This window comes from Melanerpes formicivorus, unplaced genomic scaffold, assembly GCF_026170545.1.
Source record: "Melanerpes formicivorus ecotype bairdi unplaced genomic scaffold, bMelFor1.0.p_v2 SCAF_21, whole genome shotgun sequence".
Lineage (NCBI taxonomy): Eukaryota > Metazoa > Chordata > Aves > Piciformes > Picidae > Melanerpes > Melanerpes formicivorus.
Genome location: NW_027142373.1, coordinates 2590613 through 2605321, shown reverse-complemented (window position 1 = coordinate 2605321; position 14709 = coordinate 2590613). Strand labels below are relative to the sequence as shown.

The 14709-nt window shown below is 49.9% G+C and overlaps 1 protein-coding gene across 5 annotated transcripts; it reads left to right on the top strand.

Annotated features, from left to right (window-relative positions):
* The first annotated feature begins 1525 nt into the window (after positions 1-1525).
* On the top strand, positions 1526-8579 carry TMEM100 (transmembrane protein 100). Of its 5 annotated transcripts, none has more exons than XM_068151021.1 (3): positions 1526-1651; positions 4577-4761; positions 7287-8579. In XM_068151021.1, the coding sequence occupies exon 3, from the start codon at positions 7349-7351 to the stop codon at positions 7751-7753; it is 405 nt and encodes a 134-aa protein (XP_068007122.1). In that variant the 5' UTR covers positions 1526-1651; positions 4577-4761; positions 7287-7348; the 3' UTR covers positions 7754-8579. The 5 variants fall into 5 exon arrangements, with proteins under 5 accessions (XP_068007122.1, XP_068007121.1, XP_068007123.1 ...); XM_068151020.1 differs by lacking the exon at positions 1526-1651 and adding an exon at positions 1658-1828; XM_068151022.1 differs by lacking the exon at positions 1526-1651 and adding an exon at positions 2050-2110.
* The last annotated feature ends 6130 nt before the right edge of the window (positions 8580-14709 follow it).

Here is a 14709-nt window from a genome sequence, read left to right as displayed (position 1 = left end):
CAGTTCTCAGCCTAGCTTCAATGCCTGTTTATGTGTACTTCAAGTCAGTTCCTCAAGAATCAGCACAGGGAGTTATTTTATGTAATACTGTCAGTATTTTATGTAATACTTCCAGTAATAAAGTTGGCATGGAAAAGTTAGAATGTACTAGCAGAACTGCTGATGGTGTAAGGCTGGGAGGGAGGCTCTCTGTCAGCACAGGAGGACCAAATGCAACACTGGAAGGGCTAGAGGGGAGTTGATGTAATAGGAATAGAGTGAAATTTAGGTCATGCACATATGTGCTAGCAGTGGGAATTTCTGATATAAAATGATAACCAGAGCTGATAGTGGAGAAAAATCCATAAGTGCAGAGCAATCAGAGGCTAATGATGAAATATTCATGTTTCTGGAAAATACTTGCCCTTCCATGCAGAGCATTGGTAAGGTCTCACCTGGAAAAAAATTGATTGAAATTAAGAGTGGAAGTCTGATTTGTAGGATTTAAGGATGTAGTTGCCAACAGAAGGAACACCTATTTCAGGCAAAGCTTTAGTCATCCATGTATAGTTGTCCACAAATCCATGCAGCGAGGAACAAGATAGAGATTCCTAGATATCAGCAGGGAAAGGCTCATAGCCTTCCAACTGGAGGAGCAGGAAATCCAGTTGCTCTGAGGTGGAACTCGACAAGTTTAATAAAGATTATCTGGCACAGCTGCCTGTATCAGGCAGGGCTGGACTTAATAGCCCAAGATTCTCTCTGAAAGCTCTAGACTGGAGGAGATGAGCCCTTGGCAGGATCTCCATCACTGAGGGATTCTTAATGATACACAGGGTGAAATCCTGGCCCCCTGAAGTTGATGGAAGTTTTGCTATTAGTTTCTGTGAGGCCAGGATTTCACCCTGGAAAGGGAGTCAAAAGTACAAGCGTGCTTTCAGAGGCAGAGTGGCTGATTAAATCCATCTGGTGTGCTGCTCTTTTATCAATCATTGATAAAATACTGCCTTGAAAATATAAACTTTGGGTAAGCCTAACCATGGAATTCAACCATGCACTTTTACAAGCCTTGAAAGCAAACTTTGTCTGCTTTTTGTCTGAAAAGAACAGAAATCAGGGTAAAAAAACCACAACACAAACCCATCCACTCCAACCCAGTATTTGATGTTCTGCTGAAATGAGTGATTAAAGTGTAAGAAAGACAGCTAAGTAAGTCTAGATGATACATCAAAATCTAAAGGTGTTGTCCAAAACTTTATCCCTCCTGAGGAGTTAACCCCCAGCTAGGAGTTTGTCTGGACCATGCTTTGCAGTGCCACCTAGCTCTTGCCAGCCCTGCCAGCTCAGAAGGGATGGTCCCCATCCATAGTCTTGTTGAGACTGATGGGGCCGGGCACCCTGCGCAGTGGTGAGCAGGAGTAACACAGAGGGACGGAAAATCTCCCAGACCCCGTGTTTGAGCTCACACGGGCAGGGCACGATGCTGGCCAAACGAGAGACACGCAGATCGCCACCGTCAGCATCTCCAGTGGCCATGTGGGACCCTGCGGCGCCAGCACCGCTGAGGGGAGCGGCGTGGGCAGGGCAGGCTCCTTGCTCGCCCTGCCCAGCCGGGTCCCTAAAGTCCGGCCTTCCTCCGGGCACCCTCCCAAAGACAGCCGGACCTTCCCCGGTGAGTGCCGCCCCGCCCGCCGCAGCTCCCGCCGCTGAATTTGCTCCGGTCCCTTAATTGTTTCGCTCTCACCAAGAACTTTGTTTACAGTCCCTTGTGCAGGGAGCTGGAGCTGCATCCCCCTCTTATGCTTGCTCCGGGCTGGTGCCCGCCGCAGTCCCGTCCGGCAGTCGGGAGGTAAGGCACGGGTCGCCGCGGCACGGCAGGGCTCGGCTCAGCTCAGCTCGCAGCCGCAGGACCCGCGCAGCCGACGACCGCGCCCCCGCCGCTTGTGGGTGCCCGCGGGGCTCCTGCTCCGCCGCTGCTGCGCCCGAGACCCGGCTCCCCGCAGCGGCGGGACGGGCTGGGGCTGACGGGGCGCCGGGGCAGCTCTGTGCGCCGGCTGGCTTCAGCCCCGCTTCTCCCGTGCGGATGTCCCCGCGGGATGCAGTGCCGCGGGTGGAGGCTGCGGCTCTCCCGGTGCGTGTGCTTCGCTCGAAGCGGGCTGGGGGCAGCGAGCTGGCGAAAAGCTGCCCTCGCCCCCTCCGCTCTCTGCTCTCTTGCCGAGGTGTGCGGGCAGGCGGTGCTGACGCGTAGTGGTTTGCTCTAGGTGTGCTTGGGGAGTTTACAGACGCGTTTGAAGTTTTTGCCATTTGCAGATGACAAAGTTTTGTTTGTGGAGAGGTTTAGTTGGCTCCCATCCTACCTCCGGCTATGTCTTGGAAGTGAAAAAGGTAGAAGCTTAAATGTGGTAGTTGTGGTACATAAAAACTCGGCAGTGGGAACTTCTCGACATCCCGAGGCTCAGGCAGCTGGCACGGGTGGGACACATTCTCCTCCTGTACGTGAAGTTCAGGGCCTGATCCTGGGCTCCTGTCAGTGCCGGTCTGGTGCTGCGTGCCCGGCAGTCTTCAGATGGAGAAGAGCTGCGGCGTTGTGTGCGGGAGGACTGTAGCCTGCCGGATTCCAGATGAACTCTGGCTCTCCATCAGCACAGAAGGGCTCCTTATGCTGCTTGCCGTGGTCACTTTAATGCAAAGCCAAGTGCGAAGCATGAGCCTTACGAGTGACTGGAATTTTACATAAGCAAATAAGTGTGTCTGAAATATTATGCAAGATACAGAGAATCAGGTCCAGAGCCTGAAGGCAGAAAACTTGAATGTGTCCCACTGGTTCTGAGTAAAGTGCAAAGAAGGGGAAGGGATTGTGGTGGCTGAGGAATTGCATCTCTCTGTGCTTGCACGGAGAGGTTCAGTGTGTGGGAAGCCCCCCCCCCAAGAGAGCACCACGCTGAAATGATTCAGAACTAAAATGCTGGAAGCTTAATGTCTGCTTCTCATGGGCTTCTGTTTCCCAGCTCTGTGGTGAGGGAGAGAAGGACCAGACAAGGAGTCCTGGCTGTAAGCAGTGGCTCTGTCAGTCAAGACTTTTGATAAAGACATTGATGTAAAAAAATTACCTGAACTGTTTGTGGTCAAGGCCAAACGCAACTCAGTTCCCCCCAGAGCCATCCATCTCTGCAAGGAATGATGCTGGCAGAGGGGCTCAGGGGGCACAGCCGCGCTAGGAAAAGCTTCTCAAGAAATGGAACCTTTAGTGTAAGATGGGTGGAAACAAGATGATTTCAGAGACCTGCTTTTTTTTTAATGCAATCCAGATGATTTATGCAAAAGGTGGCTTTCTTCTGCATTTCCCTCCAGACTTTCCCCAAAACTAAACTAATGGCCGGGCAGTGTGCACAGGGATATTGCCAGGGAGATAAATGAGGAGGCTTCTGCCTTAGTAGCTGCATTCAATAACTGGCTAAATGTCCTTGAACCATATCACAAGCTTGGTCCAACGATCATCTAGAGAAGAACAGCAGCAGTTTGTGTCTGCAGAATGTTGGTGTCCGTGAAATGTTAGCGTGGTCAAAATAACCAGAATCAAGGCAAAGCCCTGAAAGTTTGTCACTGCATGAGCTGCCTTTCATCAGCTCATTCTCATCCCCGCTGAGCACCTCGTGCTTCGGGGGCAAAATGATCTTCCATGACCATGCACAGATAGGAAGGGAATGTTGAGTGAGATTAGCAACGTAAATCTCTGCTGCTTCCCAAGTTTTACCCAGCTGCTTCGTCACCCCACAGCTGCTTCTGCAGTTGAGACCAATTTCCACGGCTCTGCTCTCTGCTGTCACCTGGCTCAGCTGCAGGTCTGATTCGGATGTTTGAGTTGGGAGACTTGTTTTAGAGTATCCACTAAGAGAAATGAACAACAGCAAATACAACGGACTTGTGTGTATGACAGTGAGTCTTGGGGGTTGTTTGGCTCTTTTCTTTTCTGAGAGGAGTCGTTTGGGTTATTTTGGTTAGGTTTTGTTATAGCAGAATAGATTTAGAAGGGGATTTTAGTGGCAAGCATGCTGGTACTAGCAGATTACAGCTAGGAAAATCAACATAGAGGGAGGTGATGTGGTTTAGCCCCAGACTTGGTAGAGTTAGAGAATGATTGGACGCAATGAAGTTAAAGGGCTTTGCCAGCCAAAACGTTCTATTGTTCTGTGAAGTGGTTTGCTCAAAGAAACCAGAGACATGAAAGAGACAAACCCTCAAGTGTTCCGAGTGGTGATTCACCGAAGTGAGCAATGGAAATTAAGTGAAAGGAGATTTTGAACTGCAGAAGCTAATGTGCTTTCCCTTGTCCTGCCTGGCTCTCTCTAAGGGTCTTGTCTGGGTTGTGACACTCATCATCAAGATGTCACATCATCAAAATAAAATATTACCTAGGGGCAGAAAGAAATGGGTGGCTGCTGCCAAGAAATGAGGCTGAAACCACTTAGGAGAGTCAGAGGGAGAACATCTCCTGCTTCCGTTCGGGTAGGAGCAGGGGTCAGCATGCAGCGGGAGCCTTTCCATGCAGAGTTTTGTTCTTAAGGAGCTGATAAATGTCCGACGATTTTCCTTGTAGGAAACTTCCATGCTCGAATATTGTCACCTCCGATTCATCATTCAGCAGCATCTGACACTTCAAAGCCCGGAGCAGCTCTCACCGCTGCGTGACTCTGTCTTGAATTGACATATGAGACACCGGCGGCTGCCTTCCTGTGCTCCCTGAGCCAAGGGATTTGTTACAATGGATTTCTCCCGGACCTGGTAGGTGTGCATGCTGCTGGCTTTCATGTCTTTTCAGTAAATCTCAGCTTACACTTCTTAGTGGCTCTCCTGTTTATCCAGAGGTAGCCACAGGTTGCCACGGAAACGCATTCCTGCTGCAAGGCAGAGCGGCTCCTTCGGGCAGTCCTTGTGGTGTGATTAGTGAGAGGATGCTGCTGTTGCCGGGGATCTTTGCCTCCGTTTCTTACCCTGAAACTTGAGCCAAGTCACCTGTTGGCATAAGTCAGAAGTGACTTTGCTGGCAAGGAGGATCTAGCGCCCTGTTTTCTCGGGCTGAATACCTTAACTCACACTTCAGAAGGGCTCTGTTGTTTATTTAACTTGCAGGGTTTCACTGGAGGGCTGTTTATTTGTTTTCTGTCAGTGCTTGCCTGCTTACATCCTATTCCAGGCAAGAGCTGTGCTCCTCACAAGTCAGCAGGTATTTTGCCATGGACTTAACTTTGTAGTTTAGGAGATTAAATCTTTAAGTTCATGTTAGTTTTGGTATGAATTCACTCATTCATAGATTCATAGAATGGGTTGGGTTGGAAGGGACCTTAAAGCTCATCCAGTTCCAACTCCCTGTCATGGGCAGGGGCACCTCCATCAGCCCAGGCTGCTCAAAGCCTCATCTGTCCTGGCCTTGAACACCTCCACGGAGGGGACATCCACCACCTCCCTGGTCAACCTGTTCCAGTGTCTCCCCACCCTCACTGTCAAGAATTTCATCCTAATCTCCAGTCTAAATTTGCCCCTTTCCAGCTCAAAGCCATTGCCCCTTGTCATCTCACTACAAGCTTTGTCAAACCAGAGCTGAACTTTCCTTCTCTCATTAGGGTTCAGGGAAAGTGGAATACAAGCTCTCTGACTAGATACAAAGTGCAGCCTGCTTGTGTGTGTGCTGCAAAAGAGTGAAATCATCTTTCTTGCTCACACAAGGTCAGCTACATGAGACACAGACCCAAGGGCTCTCCACAGAGGATGAATATATCTTAGCAACAAGGGTGGGAGCGGTGGGAAAGGAAAAGGAGAACGCAAGTATCTGGCAATTAACTTCCTAGTCCCAGATGTGAGGGTGATAAAAGTGATAAAAGCATTGCTGTGGTGCCAGCCCTCTTCCTTGTTCTCCAGGCTGTGTATGGTGCTGCTCCCACCAGAGAGAGCTGCACAGCCCCTACCAGAGAGCCGTGAGGAGTCTTCTCAGCTGCTCATAGCAGAAAAACCTGAGGGTTCCCTACACTCCCAGTCTCTCTGGTACATGATGTGGTGCACTGAGCACACATCCTGGTCCAAAGAAGCATAGCCATGGTAGCCTCAGCATTGTCAGAAGGTCACTGCAGGCTCCAGGGTAGACCCCATGCCACCAGAGCCCCAGCAAGATGGCCAAAGTCTGTCATAGCAGCTGTAGCAGTGGAGAGCCATGGACTCATCCTGCCCTGATCAGGTGGATTCCAGTTATACACTGGGCTTCATGGACCCAAAAGCTGTTTTTCTTCTGATGCAGATGCAGCCAAATTGTGTGCTGTCTGTAGGACTGAGGGAGTGTATACAATGTGGAGACAGGAGGAGAGCAACCTGGTGTGACCAAAATGAGTGTCTGTGACTGTAAATCTCCCTCCCAGACAGCAACATGGATGTGGTTCCATGGACTTGTGAGAACCCTATTCCTTGTGCATTAAGCCAATTTAAATGGCAAGCTGGCAGCATGGTATTGATCAACACTGAATCATCACAGAATGGTTTGGGTTGGAAGGGACTTCAAAGATCATCCTGTCAAGAGCAGGCACACCTCCTGCTAGATAGGGTTGGTCAAGGTCTCATCCAGCCTGGCTTTGAACACTTCCAGGCTTGGAGCCTCCAAACTTCTCTGGGTAACATGTTCCAGTGCCTTACCACTGTCATGAGGAAGAACTTCTTCCCAATGTCTTGTATAAATCCAGCTTCCTGATGGTTCTGTAATGGGAGGTTGGTTCACCAGTTTTCAGCTGGCATTTGCTGAGTGCAGGGAACTGTCTGCATCCCCATTCCCCACACACCCAGACCCTAGGCATGACCATCTGATTTTTTTTTGCTCAGCAGCACGTGGACTGAGCAAGGCTTCCCTGTGCACTCCTGCCTCGTGCTGGGCCAGTTCTTGCCCATGTTTTTGTGACACAGGTTGGAGGCAGTCTGTGTAATGCCTGTGCAGGTGCATATGTAAAGAAACATGTGGAGAAGTGTGTGAGCAGGGGTAGAATTTTTAACCAGAGCAGCCTCTGAACTTCACCTACTCTTCAGAAGCTGTAATGCCATAGAAATCTAAACTGCATCCAGAAGTGCTGACTTTAGGAGGTAACTCAGAGTGCAGTTGGGCCCATGGTGCTTCAAAGGCATCTGTCTTGGTCTGTGACTGCCATGAGGACTGGCTGAGATCCTCCACAGTCAGCAGTGTTCCAGTTAGTCTTGGGTACAGGTTCTGCTGGGATCAGAGTGTCTGGCAATGGTAACACTTCTGAGCTGAACTCCTGCTCTTCTCTCCACAGTGCAGTGTGTGCTCAGCAGAGCCTACTCTAGCCTAAGAGCTGACCAACACAAGGCAACCAAGATGACAACTGAACCAATTAAAGAGATCCCGGGCACGCCAAAGCATCCTGATCCTGTGACCATGGAGAAGAGCAATAACAATGACTGTGTGATCACCACCATCCCCCTGGTCAGTGAGTGCCAGCTGACAGCAGCCACGGGGGGAGCAGAACTCTCCTGTTACCGCTGCACCATCCCCTTCGGCGTGGTCATCCTCATAGCCGGCATCGTGGTGACCGCCGTGGCATACAGCTTCAATTCCCATGGATCCATCATCTCTGTCTTTGGATTAGTCCTCTTGTCATCAGGACTCCTTTTGCTGGCTTCTAGTGCAGTCTGCTGGAAAATCAGGCAGCAAAACAAGAAAGCCAAGCGGCGGGAGAGCCAGACAGCGCTCGTGGCACACCAGCGAACCTTGTTTGGTTAGAGACAACCCAGGGAGGGCTGAGCAGAAGGCAGAGCCTCTGTAGGTCAACCTGGATGAACACATCCATGGGAGAAACTGCAGGCTTTAATTTAACTTTGGAAATGAACTGAAATGAAAAAGCAGTGGATTAAGAAGTGCTCTTAAAGACTCTGCAAGTGCTCTTAATATTTTCCTTCCTGCAGCCTCGGGAGTGATTCTTTCCGAGACAGAGGAAAATCCACTTGTCCTCCCTAGGGAGCAGGATCATCTGAACTGCAATCATCCTGACAGCACTCCCCAGTGTGCTGAGGGTGTTGGAAAGGGAGAACCTTGTGAGAACTAAGGAAATAATTTGAACTGACTTGAAATGCCAGAGATCTCCTTAAAATACACACTGTGACGTTTGACCAAGGGAGAAGCCACAGCATCTGAAGTGACTGCAAGCTCCCGGCCTGTGACTTCAACTGGAGCTGCAAACAGATCCCCCCCCCAGACAAAGCAATAACAACCAAACCCTCTGCAGATTGCTCAATAAGCTGATTCTTGTATTTTATGTAACTGTCCCCTCCCAATATCTGTGGTACTTTCCCCCCCACCCCACCCTTTTTGTTTTTTTTTAAACCAACTAATATTGATTTTATTTTACTATGGAATAGCACTAGGTAGGCAGCAACCTGTAATTAATTCTATTGTCTAACCTAAATAACGAGGTATGGGTATAGCTTAAGACATTAGACTGGTTCTTGTAACTTAAAGGGGTCAGGTTTAGCACTTTTGATTATTTTGCTATAAAATCCCAAAGTAAATGTCATTAAAATAATATTCAGTGCTGCTAGGACCTTTAGAACATCTGGGGGTTCATTGCTGCCAGGGTTCTTGTGCCTTCACCTTTGCCTGCTCTCTGGTTCTTTGTAGAGCATCATCTGTGACAGTAACTGAACGTGAGCACTGCTAATCTCTTCCAGAACCCTGGGGACTCTGGATGTGGGGTTGAGAGCCCATCCCTCTGGCAGCTTGGTTAACAACTCAGCTCTTGGAAAACCACTTGGTCAGTTCTGCAGACACCTAGGCAGTGTTAGACCCAGCTATTGGTAATGACTTGTGGAAGCAAAATCATCTCTGTGGTGTTTGCTCAATGAGCTTTGGGGTGATGAATCTTGACAAAAGCAGGTGCCAGGTGTCCCCCCTGGGTGTGTCTGAGATGCTTGAGGCTGTAACTCTCATGTTCTAGAGGTCTTCCAGCTTTCCTCATGTAATGAATAATTGAAGAGCTGGTCTGAAGCAAACTAGAACACTATTTCTTCATCCATGTCTTGAAGGGCAGGTGCTGAGCCAAGTCACAGGCTTCCACCACAGCAGGTATGAGGGTGTCAGAAAGAAGAGGAGCTGCAGGAAGGGACTTTTTACAAGGGCTTGTAGTGATAGGATCAGAGGGACTGGTTTGAAGCTTGATGAGGGCAGATTGAGACTGGAGATTAGGAAGCAATTCTTGACAGGGTGGGGAGACACTGAAACAGGGTGCCCAGGGAGGCTGTGGATGTTCCCTCCCTGGAGGAGTTCAAGGCCAGGTTGGATGAGGCTTTGAGCAACCTGGACTGGTGGGAGGTGTCCCTGCCCATGGCAGGGGGTTGGAACTGGATGAGTTTTCAGATCCCTTCCAACCCAAACCATTCTATGAATATATGACTTGTCTCTCTTTTATTTCTCTCTCTCTCTCTCTCTCTCTCTTTTATTTCTCTCTCTCTCTTAATTATCTCTCTTTTATTTCTCTCTCTCTCTTATTTCTCTCTCTTTTATTTCTCTCTCCCTCTCCTTTATTTTTCTCTCTCTCTTTTATTTTTCCTGATTATTTTGCTTTCCATTGCCACAGCAAGCCAGGCTTTTGCCAGCTTTTGCCTCCCTTTTGCCCTCCAGAGCCTGCAGCCTCCACGCTAGCCGTGGCGATGCCAGCCCAGCGTACACCTTCAGCAGGTCACCCCCAAGCCCTGCGCTTCTCCTGCCGCCATCAGCCAGGCATTCCGCCTTGGGCGATGCCATTTCCTCTGCCCTCCCCGCTTTAAGCTGGTCACATCCATAACTTGCCCCCGGATCTGCAGAGTGCACTCCCTGTTTTAAATAGAGCAGGCTGTGTGTGCAGGGAGGGCATGTTTGGGGGCAGTATTTGCGTTGCCACACTCCGTGGTTACCAGACGCTATAATAAAATCGACTTGCATCAGAGGGAAGCTGACAACACATTTTAGCACTTCCACAGCCCCAACTTAACCACGGCAGGAAGCTTTCCTGCTGCTAGCAGAACATGTTGCGTCACCAGAACATCTGACACCGGTGTCAGGTGTCAATCACTTTGCTTAAGGTCATTAAAAATATTAGGGTGTCCCCTTACCACGGCCAGGTTTTCTGGCCTGAGTGACAATTCATGGGCAACGCATAGCATGATAAATAATGGAACAGGTGGACTAAAGGGGTGTCTTTCCTGTTTGAAATGAGAAAAGTGATTGACATTAGCAAAGCTGGATAAGCTAAAGAGGGCTGTTTATCCCCCCCCCCCCCCCCCCCCCCCCCAGCCCCGGGACACAATGGTTTTCTGACTCCTTCCCCCTCCCCATTTCTGTTTGCTCAGTGGAATTTTGCAGGCTGCTGAAGAGAGGGCTGCAGGGGCTGTGTGAGGGCAGTGTGGCAGAGCCACAGAATCACAGATTAGGGGCTGGAAGGGACCTCAAAAGATTGAATGCAACCCCCCTGCCAGACAAGGGTCACCCAGGCCAGAACACACAGGAACACATCCAGGTGGGTTTGGAATGTCTTCAGGGAAGGAGATTCCACAACCTCTGTGGGCAGCCTGCTCCAGGGCTCTGTCGCCCTCACAGTGAAGGCTTAGCACCATCAGTTTCCCAGGAGCTGGTGATGTCAGACCTGCAATGTTTTTCACAAGGACACATTTCCAGGGCTTTTACAAGGGCCAAAGCCCTCAAACTGGTCAGCTGCAAACAGCAAAATTTGTGTTTCAGCTCTTGTGACCTGCTCTGGATCGCTTTGGGGTTTCATGCCTGGATGCTGGGTCATGCACTCTGCCAGGTCTTTGACACAAAGCTGTTTGGAGCTCCACAGCTGCTCTTTTGGTGTTTCTCATGGGAACCTAAGAGGCAGAAGTCAGCCTGGAGGATGCAGCCCTGCAGAGATCACAATGACTTTCCAGTTCAGAAACACCTTCCCTTCTGGTGTGAAAAGGATTTGAATGTGACAAATGGGTCTGGGAGAGGTTGGGTGGGAGCTGATGCAAATTTTATTGTCACAGTTGCTCGTCTCTCCCTTCCTGAGAGCTCTGGCAGCGTTGCTCCAGTGGAGTTGCCCTCACAGGGATAGAAAATTATCTGAGAGAAGAATTGCACTGGTGTGGCGGGCAGCGGCTGTAGGGCTCTCAAATCATCCCTGCAGAGCCTGAGCACAGGAAATTGTGTCTGTAACTACACCCTGGATTGCTATTGTACACGGAGCCTGTTATAGCCTGGGACAGCATTTTGAAATAATAATCAGTTTGGTGTGACAATGCTCAGCACTGGCCCCGCTCAGAACGCCCAGGCTACAGCTCCCTGGTCCCTTCACATGGCATGGGTTGAACCTGACCCTGCCCCTGAGATCATCATCTGCCAGGTTTAGAAAACAAGAGAGAGAGAGAGTGTGTTGTGAATTTGTGTCAGAAAAATAAATCTCTCTGCTTCAGACACTTGGGAGAGGTCCTGTTCCCAGTCAGTGAGGGCACAAGAGCTGCTGCAGCTCTACACACCAGTGATCAGGCTCAGAGTAAGGAGTGAAGAAGTGCCTGAGAGTCTCAGCAGGATCCAGATGGTCAGGCCAGGAGCAAGCCCTCTGGAATATCCAATATTCATACATTCATAGAATGGATTGGGTTGGAAGGGACCTTCAAGACCATCCAGTTCCAACCCCCTGCCATGGGCAGGGACACCTCCCACCAGCCCAGGTTGCTTAAGGTCTCATCCATCCTGGCCTTGAACACCTCCAGGAAGGGGACATGAACAACTTCCCTGGGCAACCTGTTCCAGTGTCTCCCCACCCTCACTGTCAAGAATTTCTTCCTCATCTCCAGTCTGAATCTACCCTCAGCTTTTCTTATCCAGAGTCCAAGACTACTTCTTTTAGATGGAAGCTGCTGCATGTCATCAGCAGGTTTCACCTCATTTGATTTTCTGCAAAATAAGAAAGAGGAGGATGGTGTTGGCAGCCATCACTTTGCATGTGTGTCTCCTCTGATGCCTTTGGAGTGTAGGATGTAGTTACAGCATCATAAGGTAAGTCCTCACTTACAAAGGACTCTTGCACATGAGAGTGCATGAACATGACACCAACTGCAGAGGATGATGTGAACAATTGTTTAAATCCTGGCAATATTCAGAGTGCAGACTAAATCCTACAGCCTAAACCATATGGGAGAACAATGGTCTTAAACTGCAGAATCAACTTGAATTTTTGGCTTTTATTCAGGTTGTTGATGTCACTATTAACATGACAGAGGACCTAATCCTTCCTCTCCTGAGCAGCCAGTTGGAGTCCTATTGTCCTCACTTGTGCATCCAAAACTTTGCACTTGTGGCAAACATAACATTTTTGAAAACCACTTTTTTGGGGGGTTCATTGCTTTCACTTCTTAACTCTCCTAAGACTAAAAGAGAAAAAATGTTGAACTTCAACAACAGAGAGGGAAAGAGGAAAGACAGAACAGAAAACAGCAAATGCTGGACACTGTATAAATTTATGAGAGGAGGACAGGAAGGCTTTACACAAGTACCTTGGTGAAAGAGACTTTTTTAAATGGGTCTTGTTTCTGTTACTCCTTAGCTGTATCCTCAGTTTCAGTCTGTCATAGATTCATAGAATGGTTTGGGTTAGAAGGCACCTTGAAGATCACCCAGTTCCAAACCCCTGCCATGGGCAGGGACACCACCCTCCAGCCCAGGTTGCTCAAAGCCTCATCCAACCTGGCTTTAAACATTTCCAGAGAGGGGCCATCCACAGCCTTCCTGGGCAACCTGTTCCAGTGTCTCCCCACCCTCTCAGGCAATAATTTCCTCCTAATCTCCAGTCTCAGTCTGCCCTCCTCAAGCTTCAATCCATTCCCTCTCATCCTATCACTCCCAGCCCTCACTGAAAAGTTCCTAATCCACTAAACCCCAAACCAAGTCAGTCCGAGCAGAGCAGCCCTTCACCGCCTCTCCTCAGCCACATTCCCTTTCAACCTGAAGCCCTGAGTTTGTGCAGGGAGTTAACAGCTTTCCTGGAAAACTGGCCCATGACACGATTTCCTTGTGAACTCCATCCACCTGTCATGTTAGGGCTTGGTGCGCCGCCAGCTCTGGCAGGAAATAATAGGCAGCAGGATGCTGGTGTGTGTCGATGGCCCTGACCCTCCCATTCCTGAACATGAATAAGCCCTGGAGCTGCGAAGGCGTCAGCGCCCGCGGCTGCCGGGTCCGCGGCAGCGCCTGGGTGGGATCTCTGCACGGCCGCTGAACGGCAGCCAGCAGCCTGCCCGCGGCCGCCGCTGCCCGAGAGGGATAGGCTTGGGCTCACACTGACTGCTGCTCTTTGTTCTGTCCCTCCTGCTCCCCAGGGAAAAAGCAAAAATGCCCCTGTGAGGGGTGAGCCGAGGGTCCCCAGCTGGGCAGAACATCTGCCTGCGACGGCTTTCAATGCTGCTCCAGGGAAGTGCAAGGGTCCATAAGGGCAGAGGGCTGCAGCACCTTTCCTAGAAAATAGGCTGGAGGAATTTGGGGTATTCAGCCCAGAGAAGGGAAGGCTCTGTGGAGACCTCAGAGCTGTGTTTTAATATGTGAAGGGGACCTACAGGGAGGCTCTCTTTAGATGGGATTGTAGGGATAGGACGAGGGTCAATGGTTTGGAACTGGAGCAGGGCAGGTTTAGGTTGGACATCAGGAGGAAGTTCTGCACAGTGAGGGTGGGGAGACATGAACAGGTTGCCCAGGGATGTGGTTGAGGCCCCATCCCTGGAGACATTCAAGCTCAAGACTTGCTGTGTCCCTGGGCAGCCTGCTCTAGCTGTAGGTGTCCCTGCTGAGTGCGGGGGGGTTGCACACGATGAGATTGGAGGGTCCCTTCCAACCTGATGCAATCTGTGATTTTGTGTGGTGTGGTTTGCAGCTAGCAAAGGTACTTCGGTTCAGCATCTAGCAGGAGAAACTCCTGGGAGATTAAAAGTTGAACTAAGGGAGCCCAAATCATCCCTTAATGACTTGGGGTTCAGTCTGTGACATGGTGCAAACTGAAGGATGTGTTCTCCAAGGCTGCCTGGGTAATCAGCATCCCTATATCCTTCAGAGGCATTGGGCAGAGTGCAGAGAGGAGGGCAGGAACACTTCTTATTCCCATTTTCCTCTCTGCCGCACCATGTGTGACAAAAGCCATTTAGATCCTCATATGGCAGTGCTCTGAGGTACACAGAATATTTATCTGCAATATTAATCCTCCTGCTCCTCATCTGGAAGCTGTAGGAGACAGCTGTGTGAAGGACCTCTCATTTTTCAACCCAGTGTCACTACAGCAGGTTTTAATCTCTTGAGCTGTCCTATGTTGGTAAAACTCAAGGCTCAAGGATCCCGCACACAAACATTTGCTGCTTTGAGGACACACAGGCTGAGATCTGTGTATTTCTCTATGCATACTTCTGATGCTTGCAGCATAAAAATGCACTCCCCCAAAGGAAGCTTCTTCACAGGACTGGTGGCTGAGAGCCAGAATAATTGCTGGAAGGGCTGGGCATGTTGGGGCTGCAGCTGGAATGAAAGTTTTCCTAACCCACTGCTCACCACCTCTCCTCTCCCTTGGCAGGCTGGTGGGTAAGAAATGTCAGCTCCCAGCAGCCAGCTCTGGCTTTGTGTGCTGAGATGTCTGCTTCTCTGAATCAACCCAGGATTGGTTTTCCTCATCTTCCATGCAATGGAAG

What these genes read in the sequence shown, in the direction of transcription:
- TMEM100 (XM_068151021.1), top strand. Translation starts at nt 7,349, where the DNA reads ATGACAACTGAACCAATTAAAGAGATCCCGGGCACGCCAAAGCATCCT.